This window comes from Marmota marmota, unplaced genomic scaffold, assembly GCF_001458135.2.
Source record: "Marmota marmota marmota unplaced genomic scaffold, marMar, whole genome shotgun sequence".
NCBI lineage: Eukaryota > Metazoa > Chordata > Mammalia > Rodentia > Sciuridae > Marmota > Marmota marmota.
Genome location: NW_026000048.1, coordinates 3,448,855 through 3,466,858, shown reverse-complemented (window position 1 = coordinate 3,466,858; position 18,004 = coordinate 3,448,855). Strand labels below are relative to the sequence as shown.

General features: G+C 38.7%; 1 protein-coding gene and 1 long non-coding RNA gene across 3 annotated transcripts in view; one reads left to right on the top strand and one right to left on the bottom strand.

The window, feature by feature from the left end:
• The window catches only part of Pitrm1 (pitrilysin metallopeptidase 1), a 40,620-nt gene that overhangs the window by 21,620 nt on the left and 996 nt on the right, over nucleotides 1-18,004 (top strand). For both annotated transcript variants that reach the window (XM_048812604.1, XM_015495148.2), the window contains 12 exons: nucleotides 273-411; nucleotides 3,738-3,854; nucleotides 5,418-5,550; nucleotides 6,867-6,987; nucleotides 7,124-7,200; nucleotides 7,457-7,622; nucleotides 7,943-8,043; nucleotides 9,508-9,628; nucleotides 10,603-10,674; nucleotides 11,310-11,422; nucleotides 16,637-16,762; nucleotides 17,635-17,780. In XM_048812604.1, coding sequence (XP_048668561.1) covers nucleotides 273-411; nucleotides 3,738-3,854; nucleotides 5,418-5,550; nucleotides 6,867-6,987; nucleotides 7,124-7,200; nucleotides 7,457-7,622; nucleotides 7,943-8,043; nucleotides 9,508-9,628; nucleotides 10,603-10,674; nucleotides 11,310-11,422; nucleotides 16,637-16,762; nucleotides 17,635-17,780 — 1,432 coding nt within the window. The remainder of the gene's footprint in view (nucleotides 1-272; nucleotides 412-3,737; nucleotides 3,855-5,417; nucleotides 5,551-6,866; nucleotides 6,988-7,123; nucleotides 7,201-7,456; nucleotides 7,623-7,942; nucleotides 8,044-9,507; nucleotides 9,629-10,602; nucleotides 10,675-11,309; nucleotides 11,423-16,636; nucleotides 16,763-17,634; nucleotides 17,781-18,004) is intronic.
• Nucleotides 272-10,970, bottom strand: LOC125619544. Its single transcript, XR_007351073.1, has 2 exons — nucleotides 10,250-10,970; nucleotides 272-7,964 (listed from the first exon to the last, which is right to left on the bottom strand). It is a non-coding gene; the product is annotated as an uncharacterized LOC125619544 (long non-coding RNA).

Genomic DNA, 18,004 nt, shown 5'->3' with positions numbered 1-18,004 from the left:
AATTGTGGATAAGACAAAATGACTAAAATAATAATTCTAAAAAGAGTAACAGCTTATGTTAATTATATATGTTCTACATGACAGGTCTGGTTTTAAGGATTTTATGTGGCTTACATACTTTGATTTGTAAAGCAACCCTTGAGTTAAGTTTTATTATCATTGTTTTAAAAATGGATGAATTGCAGAACCAAGGACATGTGATACTGGTTTAGTAGGTCAGGCATTATTAACAAAGTCCCATTTTAACTTTTTTGCTATTGTGGTTGTTGCAGAATAATCAGCATAAACTGACTTTATCAATGAAGCCAGATGACAAGTATTATGAGAAACAAACACAAATAGAAACAGAAAAACTGAAGCAAAAGGTCGATTCTCTCTCTCTGGAAGATAAGCAACAGATCTATGAAAAAGGTCAGATATTCCATTGCTTGGTAATTCCCTTTCCTTCATGCAGACCTAGTGAACTGTTTATTAACTAGATAACAGTTGAAGGCAAGTATTATTATTAGATAGATAATAGTTGAAGGCAACAAATAATCATTGGGCACCTACAGAATTCCTACTGATGCACTGGGCTCAACTTTGAGATTCAACCCTAAATGAAAATTCATGTGATTCACCAGGAAAAGCAGGAGTAATTGAAAGTAGCTTTATGAAATTTATTCATTTTACAGATTTTATAAGTACTTTCTGTTTACCAGATACTGTAAAATGTCAACAAAGTTTTTCTTATTGTCACATTATTTAATTAATTGCCAAATGAACAGTATAGATAATATAAGCTGTAATGTGTTCAGAGAGGCAGGTTGCAGCGTGGGCACAGAGGACTGTGCTAGCCATGTGACACCATGAGGGTGTGTGTAGGTTAGACTTGGTCAAGACACAGAAGAGGCTGTACTTTTCACTGGCTTCCTAATTCTTGTGATTTAATAAAGACGCACACAGGCACTCATCAGCTTCTATTCAAGGCCCTCCTCCATTTGGTTTCCACTTGCTTCCCCTTCCTTTCTGTCTGCCCAACACTCTCCTCCACCCTACCTGCTTGCTTATTAGGAAAATTCAGATTACAATCCCCAAATTCTATCATTATACACCTGGTACAATAGGTAAAAATTTTAAATGCTACAATTATCAAGTGTAATCAGCATGTGAAACAAGTGGAACTCTTGCACATTTCTGATGGCAAAGCAAAATGGTACAGCCACTTAAGAAAACAGTTTTGTAATTTCTTACAGTGCTTCACAGTGCTGAAGTTCAGCAGTCTTAGTGCTAGGAATTAACTACAAAGGGCTAAAGACATTTCAAAACTTGAAACATTACAAATTTCCATCAACATATATATTCATACTAAAAAATATGACTCAATCATAATTTTATTCCGTTTTATGGCTAACTCAACATGGATGAATCTCATAAGCATTACACTAAGTGTAGTACATCAGGCACAAGAGAATACATACTGCAAGCTGGGTGTGGTAGCACGCACCTGTAATCCTAGCAGCTCGGGAGGCTGAGGCAGGAGGATTGTGAGTTCAAAGCCAGCCTCAGCAAAAGCAAGGTGCTAAGCAACTCAGTAAGACCCTGTCTCTAAATAAAATACAAAATAGGGCTTGGGATGTGGCTCAGTGGTCAAATGCCCCTGAGTTCCATCCTTGTATACCCACCACCCCAATGCGTGCAAAAAAAAAAAAAAAGAATACATATTATAGAGTTCATTTGTATGATGCCCTTAGAAAGGCAAAGCTATAGATACAGAGCAGATTAATAATTGTTTAATAAAGCCTATTAAAATTTTTACAACATACACACATATTCCCCCCCCTGCCGCCCCAACACACACACACACACACACACACACACACACACACAAGAAAGCAGCTTTGGCTGGGATTATGGGAGCAATTATTTGGCTCATTAGGAAGTATAAGTGACTCTGGAAAATAATCCCATTTCGATTATGATAAGATTGCATTTATATAATCTAGTAAAGGAAAACTTAATGGCAACTTGTAACCTTTCTTCTTGACACTTGAGTTCTTGTTTAGACAGAGCTATTTTAAGCATTTTGATGATGCTGATTGACAGGTTCTGAGCTTTCACTTTTAATTAAAGCCATAGTAAGTCCATAAGGTAAGTCCATGCTTAAGCAACAGAATATATGTTTCCTAAATTGCTAACATATTTATGGGCTGGCCTTTAAGGTCTGCTTTGTTTGAAGAAAGTTTAGTATACTACAGTACATCTAGTACATTGTAAATGATGCTAATATTACTAAAGTATGTTTTTCCCTTACCAATTCACTGCCAAGTTCCTTTTAAGTAGGACACAGTGCAGCTAGTAGTGCATTTAATAGTTATTTCAGGTCAGTATGTCTTAAAATATGGACTTCAGTTCCGTGAATTAAAGTTTAATCCATAAATTAACACTAATGGGAAAAAGATGAATGAGTAATAAGTTTATTAAAAACTTTCATCTTGAAAAATATTAGTTTCTCTGTGTACAATGTATTAAGTACTATGAAGGGGTAAAATTCTTACTGCGCCACAGAGCTTTGATTTGCTGGGAAAAAAAGAAAATATTTAATGTTTTTGACACTGTGTACACTCAAAGAAGGAGCAATTGGGTTGTCAGAGTAGTTGCAGAATGTTCTAGAGGAGGTGGGTCTTAGCTATTGGTGAGACTTGGTAAGGAAAGAGGTAAGAGAAGGCTTTTTCATAACACAGACAGAGTTAGAAATGGAGTAGCATAAGATTGGGAAACTCAACTTGGTCAGGCGAGGGAAGGTCTTAAGGACTGAACTCACAGGGAACCTGGGCTCCTGACACCTCAAGGAGCAGAGATTGTCTGCTCCAGGTCACAGGCCTGAGGAGCGGGGAGTGGAGTGTACGTTCAACTTTTACTTTATTTTGGGCCCAGCCTGTAGAGTGATTAGTGCATGAGACGCTCACCTGCTCCCAGGTGCCACACCTGAGTGGACTGTCAGGTAATCCCGTGCTCTCACAGAGGATGAGGGCAGCTGTGTTGTTCCTTTGGAGGTCAGCTCACCAGTCAGCAGGAGTATTCTATATTGTGATGTTGAGTTAAACTACTAGCTCAGCACAGCTATATCCTACAAACCATGTTTGTGAACAAATTCATCTGTATGCTTGTGTGACAGAAAAAAATTCTGGATTTTGTAGATTTTTTCTTCTCTTGGATGCTGTGGTTCTGCGGAATAATTCCCCAGGGAGAGAATTCCCTCTGATTAGATGCATGGATCATCAGGCGTAGGGAGTGTATTTTTAAATACTGCTGTCATTTGTGAAATTTATGTGATTATATAAACGTTTTACTAATGGAAGTGAAAATTTAAAAGAACACAAGTATTAAAGTTATTACTTTCAGTTCAGCAAAAAGTGGTTATAAAATAAGTTCATTCTATCCAATATAAAATTTTTAGTTTCAGAGGGGAACTTATTGAGCAAAAAAAACCACTTCCCAATTAAATTTTGTTTTCAAAATAGTTGAGGAATGAGATTTAGAACAAACACCACTTACAAAGCAGATTTAATGCCTGTGAAATGTTCGCTTGGAAATGCAGATACCTTCCGCACCATAGTTGCTCACATACTCAGCACTTGGTCTGGGGTTGCTAATTTTGAATGTCAGATAATGAAAAGCAGAGAGGAGATCAGTTGGGTAAAATCTGTTAATTGTAGTCCTGAGTGTTTCATTTTCCCTTTTCTTTTTCTTTTTAGGTTTAGAATTACGGAGTCAGCAAAGTAAACCTCAAGATGCCTCCTGTCTCCCAGCACTGAAAGTCTCAGACATTGAGCCCTCCATGCCTTTCACAAGCCTGGATGTGGCCTTAACAGGTCTCACTCAACACTCATGTCACTAATGTCACTCATGTTCAGGGTGTATGAGTTTCTTGATTAAGTTAAACATCAGTTTCCATAGGAGAAGCAGGGTCACATTTTAGATGTTTTCCAGAAAACGTGACTGTCTTGCTCTTCATATGTCTTGTAAATTGTTCCTTATCTTCAATGGCAGTGACTTGTTTACTCAGTAGCAACCTGTGTTTTTTTTTTTTCTATGAGTAGGTTAGAAGTGGCTCTGTAATTTGCTGTTTCTGGAAACAGATAAGGATTTGGGTTATGCTGTGGGTATTAAGTGGTTTTTAAAGGATGTAGGCACCCTTTTGGGTCCTTGGCCAAACTGTCTCTTTAGCTGAACTGTCAGTGTAGGAGAGAAGTGGAGGGATGAAGAAATGCTGCAGAAAGTGTAGGATCGACTGACTGGAAAGAGAGTTGAAGGCTGCTGGTAGCCTCCTGTCTCATCAAAGTGTTTTGCTCTGTGGTCTGTCACTGCTTTTGTTTTCTCAGAGTTACTTAATTTTACTTTGGCTTCTGGTTGGTAGCTTATGAGACATGTCTCTGGAATAACATTACTCTGGCCCCAGCCCCATACTCTGGAAGGTGTGGATGTCAAACTTAGCAGTGGGCATGGTTGGAGCTTACTGAACGGATGCCAGTGTTATGCATTAACTTGTACCACTGAGAATAGGAGTTTAGACTACATGCACATGTTGTTTTCTTGAAACAACTCAAACCTGCCTCTTATTTTTTAATAGTACTTGTTGTGTTATCATGTCTGATTTATTTGTATGTGTGCTTATGCATGTGCATGTTGGCATAAGTTCCTTTATTTTGCGGAGTGAGGGTCTTGTCCCACTGATGTTTTAATTCCTGTGGTCTTTACTTACCAATGAACCTCATTAGGTATTCATTAAAAGAATTAGCAAAGACCAGTCAGTTATCAGTAAAGGCTTTAGTCCCTCTTCTGGTTTCAGGTGTTGTGCTAGGTAGGAATGCACAAAATGGAATCCACAGCTCCTACCCACCAGAGACTTGGAGGTGTCCCGGACCACAGTGTCCTAAGAGCTCACAGAATGTACTGGGAGATACATAGGGGTACCACAGAAAGAGTCTCAGCTAAGGGCCAGTACAACCACTGGGGGAAGATGAGCAGCATTTAAAGTCGGTGAAACAGTCGGGTCAGATGTTGCTGGAATGACCTAGTTAAGTCACTGTGAATGAAGGGTAGGTTTTAGTAAAGGTGAGCAGCGGGAACTGGAATGCTGGCATAGTTAACTAATTAGATGAGCATAGCTGTTCTTCCATTCTGATTCTTCAAAAATTAGTGTCTGCTTTAGTGTCAAAGATCATTTCTGGGGTTTTTTTTTTGTTTGTTTTTGTTTTTTATCATAATGAAAGTACAAAAGGGAACTTCATGTAAACTGGAATGAGTGAATAGTATTTTTTTTTTGTTACTAAGTTTTAGACCTCCATTCTTGAAAAGCATAGTATTATTTCTTAAATATTAAAAATGATTAAAATTTTACTGGTTAAAAACGATTATTCACTTTGTTTTTCTAGCTGGAGAGATCCCCGTGCAGTATTGCGCGCAGCCCACCAATGGCCTGGTGTACTTCCGAGCCTTCTCTAGTTTGAACACACTTCCCGAGGAGCTGAGGCCGTATGTGCCCCTCTTTTGCAGCGTCCTTACCAAGTGAGTCTCAGACTTGCAACAGGCACACATTTATATAATTCAACACATCTTTGTGAGTTTTATAAATGTGTATGTTCTGTGTGTTTATATTGTCTTAATAGTAACTACCTTTCAGTGACTCATTTTTCAAAGCTTACAATGTTATGGTATACTTTAAAATTTGTTTTCTTGTGGAAATTACATTTTCTTACTATAATATATAGCATTAAAAGTTTATAAATCTATAGAGAATTAGGTAATACTTACAAATGGATCATATCAGTGCTATTTATCTATTAAGAGTTTAAAAAGGAACAGTTGTGTTTAATCAGGAAATATAAGCAGTTCAGTGCAGGACTTAGGCCTAGGTCTGACTTGCGAGAGCATGGTGTGCCTCCTGCTCCTGTGGTTTGCTTCTCTGCTGAGCTGACTTTGCAGGTCACTTCATTGTCCTCTGTAAGCAGGTGTCTGAATAGATTGGGAAACACTCAGGAGCATACATACACTGCTTGCTCCTTTTCTCTGTGCATGTCAGAGGCTGAAGGTGGCAGGATAAGCAGTAGACAGAGCCTTCCTTTGCTGTTCCAGGAAGACAGAGAGAACCTAATCACTGAAGCAGATTGTACTTTGTGGAGGTACAGATGCTTGCATGTGCGGAACACTGTGTGGCTGTGGGCACTGCACCCTGACTGTGCGTTAGGTCACGTGAAAAAGGGCCTCCACCTTTTGAAAGTGTCAGCCTTCCTAAGAGCTCCCACTGCTTGTCTTGTAACATTTTTAGATAATACCTCAGAGTTGTCCTCTTGGCTCAGATTATTTCTTGCCTTAGGAGCATTGGTGAGAATGTTTCTTTTAGAAGCATCAATGCAAAGAGTAATGCTGTTTTTCTTTAAAAGTTAAAAGACTTATTTTGGGGATTTCTCCCCTCAAGACCATCATATATTTGAATAAATGAAATGTTTCAGAATGTCTTAGGAGAAAATAGAGAGTACTTATCAACTATTTCCAATCTTAGGGCTGGTAGAGCACATGGAATTCAGACTTTTATCTTCAGTGCTAGACACTGGCTGCCAGAGTGTCTAGTGGCCTGGATCCTGGAAACGAGTTTCCTGAATAAGAGGAACTGGTTTCCACTCTAGAGAGAAGGCACATGAGCAGTCTAGAGAGTGTTAATGCCAAAATGCATCTGGGCTCTATAACCTCTGACATGTAGAAAGAGGTTTGGAAAGCCATGTTGTGAGTTAGTATAAGAAACTTGTAATTCAAGATGCACAATTTTAAAAGCGATGCAGTGCAGGTGCCTTGGTAATTGAGGAAATGCTGCTTTGCCATGACAGGCTGGGCTGTGGCACTCTCAACTACAGAGAACAGGCTCAGCAACTGGAGCTGAAGACGGGAGACATGACCGTGTCTCCCCACGTGCTCCCTGATGAGTCTGACCCGGATACGTACGAGCAGGTACGTACGAGCAGGTAGCATTCCACTTCAGGATCATAGCTGTCCTCAAAGGTTTGATTCTAAAGTGTATTTTTTTTTTCTTTTAAATTACGCTATAAGTTCTTACTTGTTTTTTTTTTTTTCTTTCATGATATAGGGTGTGCTATTTTCATCTTTCTGCCTGAATCGAAATCTTCCAGACATGATGCACCTGTGGAGTGAAATATTTAACAAGTAACTTTATTTGCAAACGATGTTAATGCTTCAGATGTATCAGAAATGTAACACTGAAATGTTCTAAGAGTAGACTTCACTCAGGGTGTCCTTGTTGGGTTTCCTAGCCTGTTTTTACTTGTCATTCCTATGGACCAGTAAAATGCCCGAAGATGCTGAAATAGTCTGAAAACTTATACATAATAAAGGTTTCCATGATATTGAAGGGGGCACAGATGGATCTTCAGGAATTTATTTTGGTTTTTTTTCTCCATAGCCCATCCTTTGAAGAAGACGAACACTTCAAAGTGTTAGTTAAGATGACAGCTCAGGAGCTCTCCAATGGGATCCCAGACTCTGGACATTTCTATGCAACCCTCAGAGCTAGCAGGACCCTCACGCCTGCAGGGGACTTACAAGAGACCTTCAGTGGCATGAATCAGGTGAGACTTGGGAAGGGATGCTTGTTACTCTGGCTTAGCCACATCTTCCAGAGTTGCTGATTCTTTCTGGTAATAAGTTACGTATGTCAGAAGCACTAACTTTATAATTACCAAATCTCATGGGGAATAATTGTTTAACTCATTTTCCTCCTTGTGCTACCTCTATTCCAACACCACCCTACCTCAGCTGTCGATTGCCACACACAAGCACAACATTGGGACATGTCTCCTACAGGCTTCTGATATTGAGGGTTCTGCTTTTCAGACTGGGGCTCTGTCTGTGGTCTTGATCATTCTTGTGCTTGAATCCTTTGGTTCAGGTGAGGTTGATGAAGAGAATTGCTGAAATGACAGACATCAAACCAATCCTGAGAAAGTTCCCACGGATCAAGAAACATGTTTTAAACTGTGATAATATGAGGTAGGTTCCTGAGTTGTTTCTAAAGAAAGATCTTATTCATTCTATTTTATTGAGTGTGGTTTTTAGATATTTTTCACTTGAAATTATATAATTTTATCTTCAAGGAAGAAAGACTATTTGATATAAGTATAAGTTATAGAATTGATTCTAGACTTAACATTCTAATGAGCTAAAATCATTTGCTATGGAAATGAAAAGAATTTTGTTTTAAGTTCAATAAAAGTTGTGGGAGATGGAGAAGAAAGCAAGCTAATTTAATTCTAGAACTGCGAAGTAGATTTAAGACAAAGATTTAAAGTTATATGTTTCCAAAAGCAATGTTCCTTAAATAAGGAGAATGTGAAGCTGGATAGAGGTTAATTTGCTCAAGACCAGAGTAAAATTGCAGTTTCTTATAAAAACAAAATTATATTATGGCCAGCTTACTCATGCGCATAAAGTTGGCCTTATGCCTTCAGGTTTGAGCATAATTAAATTTTTAAATCCTTAGCAGTTTATTTGCAGCATCTTATTACAGTGACCCTGACTTTGTACTCACTGGTCCCTGGTGTGAAAATGTTCAAGTCCTTGGTTTCACAATCCTGGCACCTTTCACCAATGGTTCCTGACAATCAGTGAGCAGATTCTGGGGTCGTACTGTGAGTGGCAGGAGATGAGCCTGGCAGTCAGGGCTCTGGCTTGGAGTCCGGCAGGCCTGTTGCAGATTCTGGCCCAGTGCTCAAGCGTACGCCACGGCCATCCTGGGTGGCTTAACCACTCAGGTCTTCTGCCTCCTCCGCCATAAAACCCTACTTTGCAGGCTTATCATAAGGATCAAAAGAACTAATATATCCAATTCCATTAGTTAAGTGCCTAAATGTTGTATTAATTTAATTATACCAGCCTTTTAGTTAAAATGGAAAATATATTCTACCAACATACTGTGGAGTTCAAATAAATTTTATACGTTAGTATTTGTGATTTTTTTAGAATTTGGAAAGTAGTATAAAAATATGTTTTGGAAGCATAGTAATTCTTGGCATCTTATAATTTTTTACTTTAGCAACCAATTTATATTTTCAAATTGATCTCTCTTCTGGATAAGAATTTTTAAAGTTTTGAGTCTTCTAATTACGTAAGTCTGAAGGCAGTACTGGCAAATGTAAATGTTCTTTGTATTCTCTTTGCTCTTAAGAGCACAGAATTTAGAGTCAACAACTTTTTCTTTACATCTTAATGACTATTTAGAAGATATAACACATTAAAATAAATATGTGAAAGTCTGATATCTTGAAAACACTGTAGAGATGTAAGATGGCTGTGTTATTTTCACATTTTGATAGTATTTCTTTTTAACATTTAGAATATTGTCTTATACAGAAACATTGTTATTCACTTCATATTTGTGTGATTTATACAAAATGTGAAGAATCAAAGTGTTTATTTTTTATAATAATGGTTTACTATACATAATTTTTTAATCAGATGTTCAGTGAATGCTACTCCTCAGCAGATGTCTCAGGCAGAAAAAGAGGTAGAAAAGTTCATCAGAAGTCTTGGTCGAAGCAAAAAGGAAAGGAAGCCTGTCCGCCCACACGTGGTTGAGGTAACACCCTGGTCATAAAGCTGGTGGTCACTGGGCACCTTGCAGGCACCAGGGGTCAGTCTCAGTTTTTATATATATTAATCATTTAACTCTAAAACCATTTGATGTGAGGAAACTGAAGAGGTATCCGTAGATTTTCTAGCACTGGCCGAGTTAAAGGAATTCATGCCCTGTCATCTGCCCTCCATCCTGTGCTCACCTGTTGTTCTGTGTCTTGCATTGAACAGTCCCCTGACAAGGAAAGGCAGAATCTGGTTTGGAATATGGCCATAAAAATAGCTGAAAACAATTATCTGATGAAGTCTCTCCCATTGTTAGGCTTTGGAAGACAAAGATAGTTAAAAAATTCTTTTGCTGTGACTCATTAGTTCATGGATTTTTATCTAAAGCAATATCAGTCATTAATAACCTGATCAATCTGATCAATTTACAAAGGTGGTTTTAGTCTGATTCACCATGATCAGTGAGAGGCCTTACTTTATACTGGAGGGTGTTGAGAATTGGAGGATTTTGCAGGAATGATTTCCAAGGTCCTCTCTGTCTGTTGATATTTACATCCCTTCTTCCATTTGTGTCCTGGTTCCCTGGCTGCCCCTTGTCTCACTAGCTTCTCTTCCTCACCTATGGGAGACGGTGTGGGGGCAGCTTCCTGTTGCTTTGTGACTCTGCACACAGCCCATTCATGTTATACATCCTCTTGTTCTGGATGCAGTTTTATGACTAGAAAATGCAAAAAGAAGAAAAGAAATCTTAAAATATTTTTCATTGTGATGTACAACAAGGACTTTTTTCATTGACTATCTGAAAAAATTCTGTAAGTTCACTTCTTTTAAATGTCTAAATATTTGTTATTTAAGAGTTAAAAATAGATCTCCCTGGATCCTTATCAGCTCTGTTTTACACAGTCTCTACCATATCTCTTTTGTGTGAGTTTTGGGTTTTTCTCATTTCTACTGGAAATGTTTTACTTTCAGAAACCTGCACACAGTGGGTCTGGTGAATGTGCACATGGAAATGGCTCCCAGATCATAAGAAAGCTGATCACAGTAAGTGGCCACAAGCCCTTGACTCCAGAGCGAACCCTGCTGGTTGCTTTGCATGGGTGTCCTTTTACCTTCAGAGTGGGAGTGCTCCTCTGGGCCTCATCTGTATCCTGCTGGGCTGGGCTGTGTCCTTAGAATTGTTAGTTGTATTTGGTCACTACTACTCTGAGCCTTGTCCCTTAGAGACTGCCCAGTGAGGGCCCTGTTCCTGGGTAGAGGACACAGGCTCCTCCCTTTCCTCACAGTTTCCTGTAGCTCATGGTGCTTGATCAGCAGTCTGCCCTTAGTTAGGAAGTCCGATTGATCCCTCCTACCCACTCAGCTTTTGCGGTGAAGCCATTGGGCTTTGCTCATCACAAGATGACAGTTTAAAATGCTCCCAAAGAATCAGCTGTGATAGAAATGATGTGCAATGGAGTATTTATAGTTTAATGGTGACACTGTATTTTAAAGCATCATAACAAGTGTGGAATATTTCATGTTAGTTTTAAAGCCAGAGGTTATGTGGAGTGAGGTAATTGTGGTGCCTTGCTCTTAAGTAGGAGCATGCCATGAGTGACTCCCTCAGGGAGGTTGTAGTGCCTGTGGGCTGTGTTAGCTGCTGCAGCCTGGTGTGACCCAGCTCCTTTGTCCCTCAGGACCCCACTTTCAAACCCTGCCAGATGAAGACACATTTCCAGCTGCCGTTCCCAGTCTATTATGTGGGTGAGTGTATCAGGACTATCCCCTACGTGCATCCAGATCATGCCAGGTAGGTGCACCTTGAGTTCTATGCTTTAAGAACAGCACTTTTTGAGCATATTAGAAAGAAGAAAGGCCTGTCTTGTCAAGCTCAGTTTTCATACTGACTTTGAGCACTGCCACGTGAGGGGATCTATCTGCTGACTATGCCCAGTCGGCAAGAACTCCTGTGGAAAAAATGCAAAGTGTGCACCTTGAGGGATCTGTACACAGCCCAACAATATGCCTAGTGTTAAATTAAAGAAAACATTATATTTATTAATGAAAATGTATTATAATTAGGCATAATAGTGCAACTGATTTTGCTATATCCCTATATGCCCATGATATGATTTGCTCAGTCTCATTCCACAGTATCTCTGCTTTCCCTCTGCTCCTTCCTCCTCCTCATCCCCTTGCTCTACTCTGCTGGTCTCCCTTCTATTATTATTATTTTTTTTTTGTAATTAGTGCATTGTAATTGTATATAAAAGTGGGATTCATTATATTCATATAAGAAAATTGCATAATTTTATTTCTTTCCTCAGTGTTTTCCCTACACCTTCCTCCCTCCCTTTGCGTCTCATTCCTCTGCTCTCTTGTCTCCCTTCTGTTTTTGTCAGATCTCATTTTTATGCCGTTTTCTTTTCTTTTCCCTAGTTTCCACGTACAGGAAGAAAACATTCTTTAACTCTGGATTATTTCACTTAGCTTGATGTTCTCTAGTTCATCAATTTACCAGCAAATAACATAACTTTATTCTGTGTAGTCCCATTGTATATACGTGTATGTATACATTATTTTCTTTATCCATTCATCAGTTGACAGATACCTAGACTGGTTCTATAACTTGGCTATAGTAAATTGTGCTGCTGTAAACATTGGTACACATGTATTACTATAGGATGCTGATTTTAGTTCTTTAGGATAAATACAAGGAGTGGGATAGCTGGGCCATACACTGGCTCTATTCCTAGTGTTTTGAGCAATCTCCATACTGCTTTCCAAAGTGGTGGTACTCATCTGCAGTCCTACCAGTAATTTGCAAATGCATCTTTTCCCCACATCCTCATCAGGATTTGTTATTTGTATTCTCCATGGCTGCCATGCTAATTGGAGTGAGATGAACAGCTCAGTGTAGTTTTGATTTCTATTTCCCCAGTTGCTAGAGATGTTAAGCATTTTTGCATGTTCTGTTGCCCATTTGTATTTCTTCTTCTGAGAAATGTCTGTTTAGATCATTTGTCCATTTACTGATTGGGTTATTTTCTTTTTAATGTTAGTTTTTTGAGTTCATCATATATTCTGGATATTAATCCCCTCTTGGAATAGCAGGTAAAAAATTTCTCCCATTCTGTGGGCTCTCTCTGTATTCTCTTGTTTCCTTTGCTGTGCAGGAGTCTTTTAATTGGATGCCATCCCACTTATTGATTCTTGGTTTTATTTCTTGAGCTCTAGGAGCTGACATTTAGTGCTGCTACGATGGAGTGGCGAGCCTATGTTCTCTTTTAGCAGTCACAGTGCTTCTGGTCTAATTCCTGGGTCTTTGATAACTTTTGTTGACTTTTATGCAGAATAAGAGAGAGAGAGATCTAGCCTCATTTTTCTACATATGAATACCCAGTTTTCCCAGCACCATTTGTTAAAAAGGTGATCTTTTCTTCACTGTGTGTTTTTGGAGCCTTTGACAAGGGTCAGGTGACCGTATCTATGTAGATCTGTGTCTGTGTCTTCTATTCCATTGGTCTTCGTGTCTGTTTGATGTCAGTGCCATGCTGCTTTTGTGCTATAGTAGTATATATTTGAAGTCAGGTATTATGATGCCTCCAGCATTACTTCTTCCTCTGAATTGCTTTGGCTACTCTGTGAAGAATGTCATTGGTGTCTTGATGCAGATTACATTGAATCTGTAGATTGCTTTTGGCATCATAGCCATTTTGACACTATTAATTCTGCCTACCCAAGAATACGGAAGGTCTTTCCATCTTCTGTGGTCTTCTTTAATTTCATTTTTCAGTGTTCTGTATTTTCATTGTAGAAGTCTTTTACTGCCTTAGTTAGATTTATTTCCAGGTTTTTGCTTGGGTTTTTTTTTTTTTTTTTTTTTTTTTTTTGAGGTTATTGTGAATGGAATTGTTTTTCTGTTTTCTTTTTTATCAGGGTCATTATTGGAGTACAGAAAAGCTATTGGTTTTTGTATGCTGATCTTGTAGCCTGTTACTTAGCTGACTATATAAGCTCTATAAGTCATCTGGTCGAGTGTTCTGGGTCTTTCAAGTATAGGATTGTGACATCAGCAAACACAATTTGAAGACTTCTTTTCCTGTTTGTATGCATTTAACTTCCTTTTCTTTCCTAATTGTTATGACTGAAATTTCAAGAGCTACAATGAGTAGGAGTATTGAGAGTGGATATCCTTGTGTTGTTCCTAATTTTAGAGGAAGTACTTTCTGTTTTTCCCTGTTCAGTATGATGCCTATTTTTGTAAACAATTTATATTCCTTCAGTATTCCTGTAAAAATGCTAACATTTATAGATCTAAATGAACTCCTTTCAAAATGCCCAAGTTAGTCTCCTTATCTGTAGGTAAAAATTGAATAAGTGAAGGCTTGAAGCTTTAGGGTAAATGTGGCAGATGGAACCTGTGTGTTTATATTTGAACCCTCTAGTAACTCTGCAAAGTGTCAACAGAGTCTTAAAAAGCATAAAGCCACAAGGTAGAAGGCATGGAGATGAGGTGGCAGACAGCATGCGGGGGCTTCAGGAAAACTTAGAAAGCAGGAATGCGGAGGAGCAGGGAGCGTGTGACTCAGGGAAGCTGCAGAGGGCGAGGGCAAGGAGAAAGCCAGTTGCCCAGCAGAGCAGAGAAGGCACACACTCCCTCAAGCAGGCTGCGGGATGATGGAAGCAGGGGTGCATATTTCTAGATCCCTCTGGGTAATTAGACTCCTTGCTCTGCCCGCCCAAGTGGAAAGCTTAGGGCCAGCCCTGGGACGAGTGACCAGGTGGACAGGAGGGAGTGCGTTCCGTGGAGGTGTCAGTGACAGGTACATGGGAGCCCAGCAGATGAATGAGCTTCTGGAGGCTGAGAAAAGAAAAGGGAAAGGGTTTAAGGTAAAAATGCCTTGTTCATCTCAACTGTGTTTTTAGTGTTTACATGTTAGTAGAAAATGAATATTTCCGTAGGCTGTATATGATATATGTTTCTACTATTCAGCAGGAAAATGTAAATTTAAAACACTTAAATGTTGTAAGAAGCTAGTTTTTGTATTTTATAATTTTCAACAAGTGAGCATATGTTTTTACCTAATAGTAAATAATTGAATATCTCAAGAAAAGATAATACAGAGATGGATAAAACCTGCAGCCCTGATGCCAGGGAAGAAGCTCTGTTCTCCAGGGCCTGCCTGTCCTACCTGTTAAAAAAGTGATAAGATTAGGAGAGGATTTTTCACAAAAATTACCATCATTATATATTAAAATATTAAACACAGTCCCAGTTCAGTCAGGGGACAAGCTGGCACTGGCGCTGAGTGGTGCCACCAGATCTCCGGATGGACTCAGGAGATACTAGGTGACGTCTCCATCACAGTCTTTCAGGAATGGGATCATGTCCACTCCTTCATTTTTCATCTGGCCTGTTTCATCCTCAGTGTTCTAGAAGACCACAGTCAGTGGTAGTAGGGATCAGGGACCTAGTGTCACCACAGTGTAAGTAACAGACCTGGGCTATTGCCACGGACTTCCCAGTTGTGGCTCCCTTCCACAACATCATTGTTCCATTTGATCTTTTGCTATGTTAATATGCTGTCTAAAATCTTTTCCTCTCTCAGGGGGCCAACTGTTGTTATTCACAGTGGAAGCCATCAGGAAGTTAGTCTTTATTAAAAGACTAACTAAAAGTGCTCTATTGGAATATGCGTATTTTCTTAGATAGAGATGCCTATGCAGATCTATCCAGTTTTCCATATTGTGTGGGACATTTAATTAAAAGATCATTTGTACATTTGCCTTTACAATAATTACTCATTATTATTCCGTGCTCCACCCATCAATTTTGAAAGCTTTGGCTGTGTAATGACCTTTTTTCTTTTTTATTTTATTGCATCTCCAATTGGCATGGAGAACTATGGTTTTCCCCCATATTTTAAATAAATTACATTCTTCCCTTTTATTTTTTATGCTGAGTATATAATTTTCCTTTTTTTAGTGTGGACATATTTGAATGATTTGGGACTGTGTTTAATATTTTAATATATGATGATGGTAGTTTTTGTGAAAAACCCTCTCCTAATCCTAACACTTTTTAAACTTATTTTTTTGGCCATTGTCTTATGATTTTTCTTTAACTCTTACATATTTTAGTTTATATAATCTAATCATTTTCTGGAAGTCTGCAAAAAAAACAATCAAAAAGTAAATAAAATTGGTAAAAAAAAATAGCTTCTTCCTACTGTATGAGACTTTTAAAATACCACATATGTATATAATAAGTTTGCTATGTAGAAGTCTTTTGAAGAAAAGTCTGTTCCATCTCTATAATCTCTCTGGGCCAAACTCTGTGATCCAAGGGAGCTATTTGAAAATTGTTCTTCCTCACATTCTTACTTTTTGTTCATTACATAAAAGAAAAAAAAAAAAGTGGGACCATAATGTGGACATGTCATTGGGTTTTGGTTCCAGGAGTCCCTGCAGATACCATATATGGGTGCTCACATTCATTGCATGAAGTAGTATAGTATTTTGCTTACACCTCTTCCTTTATACTTTAAATGATGTCTCAATTACTTAGAATACTTAATACAATGTGAATGCTGTTCAGATAGCTGCCCCACTGTAGTATTTGGGGAATAATGACTAGAAAAACGTGAATTGCATGTTTATTGCAGATACTTTTTTTGCTGCTGTTAATTATTTCTGATCTGTGGAGCTGGGGTTGTGGCTCAGTGGTAGAGTGCTTGCCTTCCATGTGTGAAGCACTGGATTCCATCTTCACCACATAAAAATAAATAAGTAAATAAAACAAAGATATTGTGTACATCCACAACTAAAAAAAGATTCAAAAAATATTTCTGATCTGTGCTTGATTGAACCCATCCGTAGATGCTGCCGAGAGCCAACTGTATGTTACTTAGTTTTCTTTTCACTTAATATACTCTTGACATCTCTTCAGATTACATTACATGTAGTACTTCCTGTCAGCCATGTTGTTTTTAACTTGCATTGTTTAATACATTAATTCCAGCCTGAAGATCCTTGCACGTGTGATGACGGCTAAATTCTTGCATACAGAAATTCGAGAAAAAGGGGGTGCTTATGGTGGAGGTGCCAAACTCAACTATAATGGAATTTTCACTTTTTACTCTTATAGGTGAGTTGTCTTTTCACCACATCTCATGTGTGAACACACACACTTCGTTTTACTTCTAGTACTTGGCTGTATTAATTACCAGTGTAATTATATATCATCTTATATATAGGAGTGACTGTCACCTAACCACACCCAACAGTAGTATCCTTGGTCTTGCAAGGACCAGGAATAGGAGTGTAACATTGTATTACTTATTTTTAAGTAAATCCTCATTTGCTAATTGTCACATTAGCAACCTAAGAGCCTTCTGAGCCCCTCTCTGTGGTAGAGGCCTAAGGGAGATCTGTTTTAGGTTTTCAGAGACCTGCTCTGTGCCCAGGCCGTACCTAGATGAGGGGTGAAAACAGCCCATAGACCCTCCCCTCACGATCCCCAGAAGTTGCCTTCAGAACCATGATGGTGGGCAGAAAGGACTCGAAGTCTTTCCACTCAGATACAAGGAAATATCTCAATAATTATCCAACCTTTGGGCAAATTCTAGACTATTCTGAGTTTATCTTGTGGAAGTATTTTTGTTTAACCTTGAACTTTTCCACTAGTCTCCCATAATGTCACTGTGATTCTGACTTCCCTGCATCCATGTGTTTTTCTCTCCTGATAGAATCACAAAAGAGCATTTTAAAATAATTTGTCAATAAAATTAGGCAGGTAGACCATGTCACCAAATATAAGGAGTTTGTCATGAGGTTGTTGTGGTCAGATTTAACCTTCTGCAGAGTATAATTGCTCTGTCAGTGTGGTGTTTGGAATACGACACGTTAAAGGTAGAGCTGTTAACAAATAGAAAATGTCGATGAACTCTTAGTCAACATGTGATTTTCATTACTTTTTCCATTGGTAAAATCCTTCAGTCTTTAACTGTGGTTTTCCAGGGATCCAAATTCAGTAGAAACACTCCAATCTTTTGAGAGGGCTATCGATTGGGCTAAATCTGGAAAATTCACAGAGCAGGACATTGATGAAGCCAAACTCTCTGTTTTCTCTGCTGTAGATGCTCCTGTTGCTCCTTCAGACAAAGGTAATTTGAGTAAATAATGAAATCCTTGATGTGTGTTATTGCCAGCTAAAACTCGAGTTTTCTGAGTACTTGCTTCTTGGCATGTGGGGACTACAGGCAGCAACTCCGTCTTGTTTTTTTCACATCTCTGTCCTTTTTCCATTGTGATATGGTTTTCGTATTTAACAACCTAAACAGTGACCTTGAAGTCATGCTTCCTGACAGCAAGTCAAGAACATGTTGAT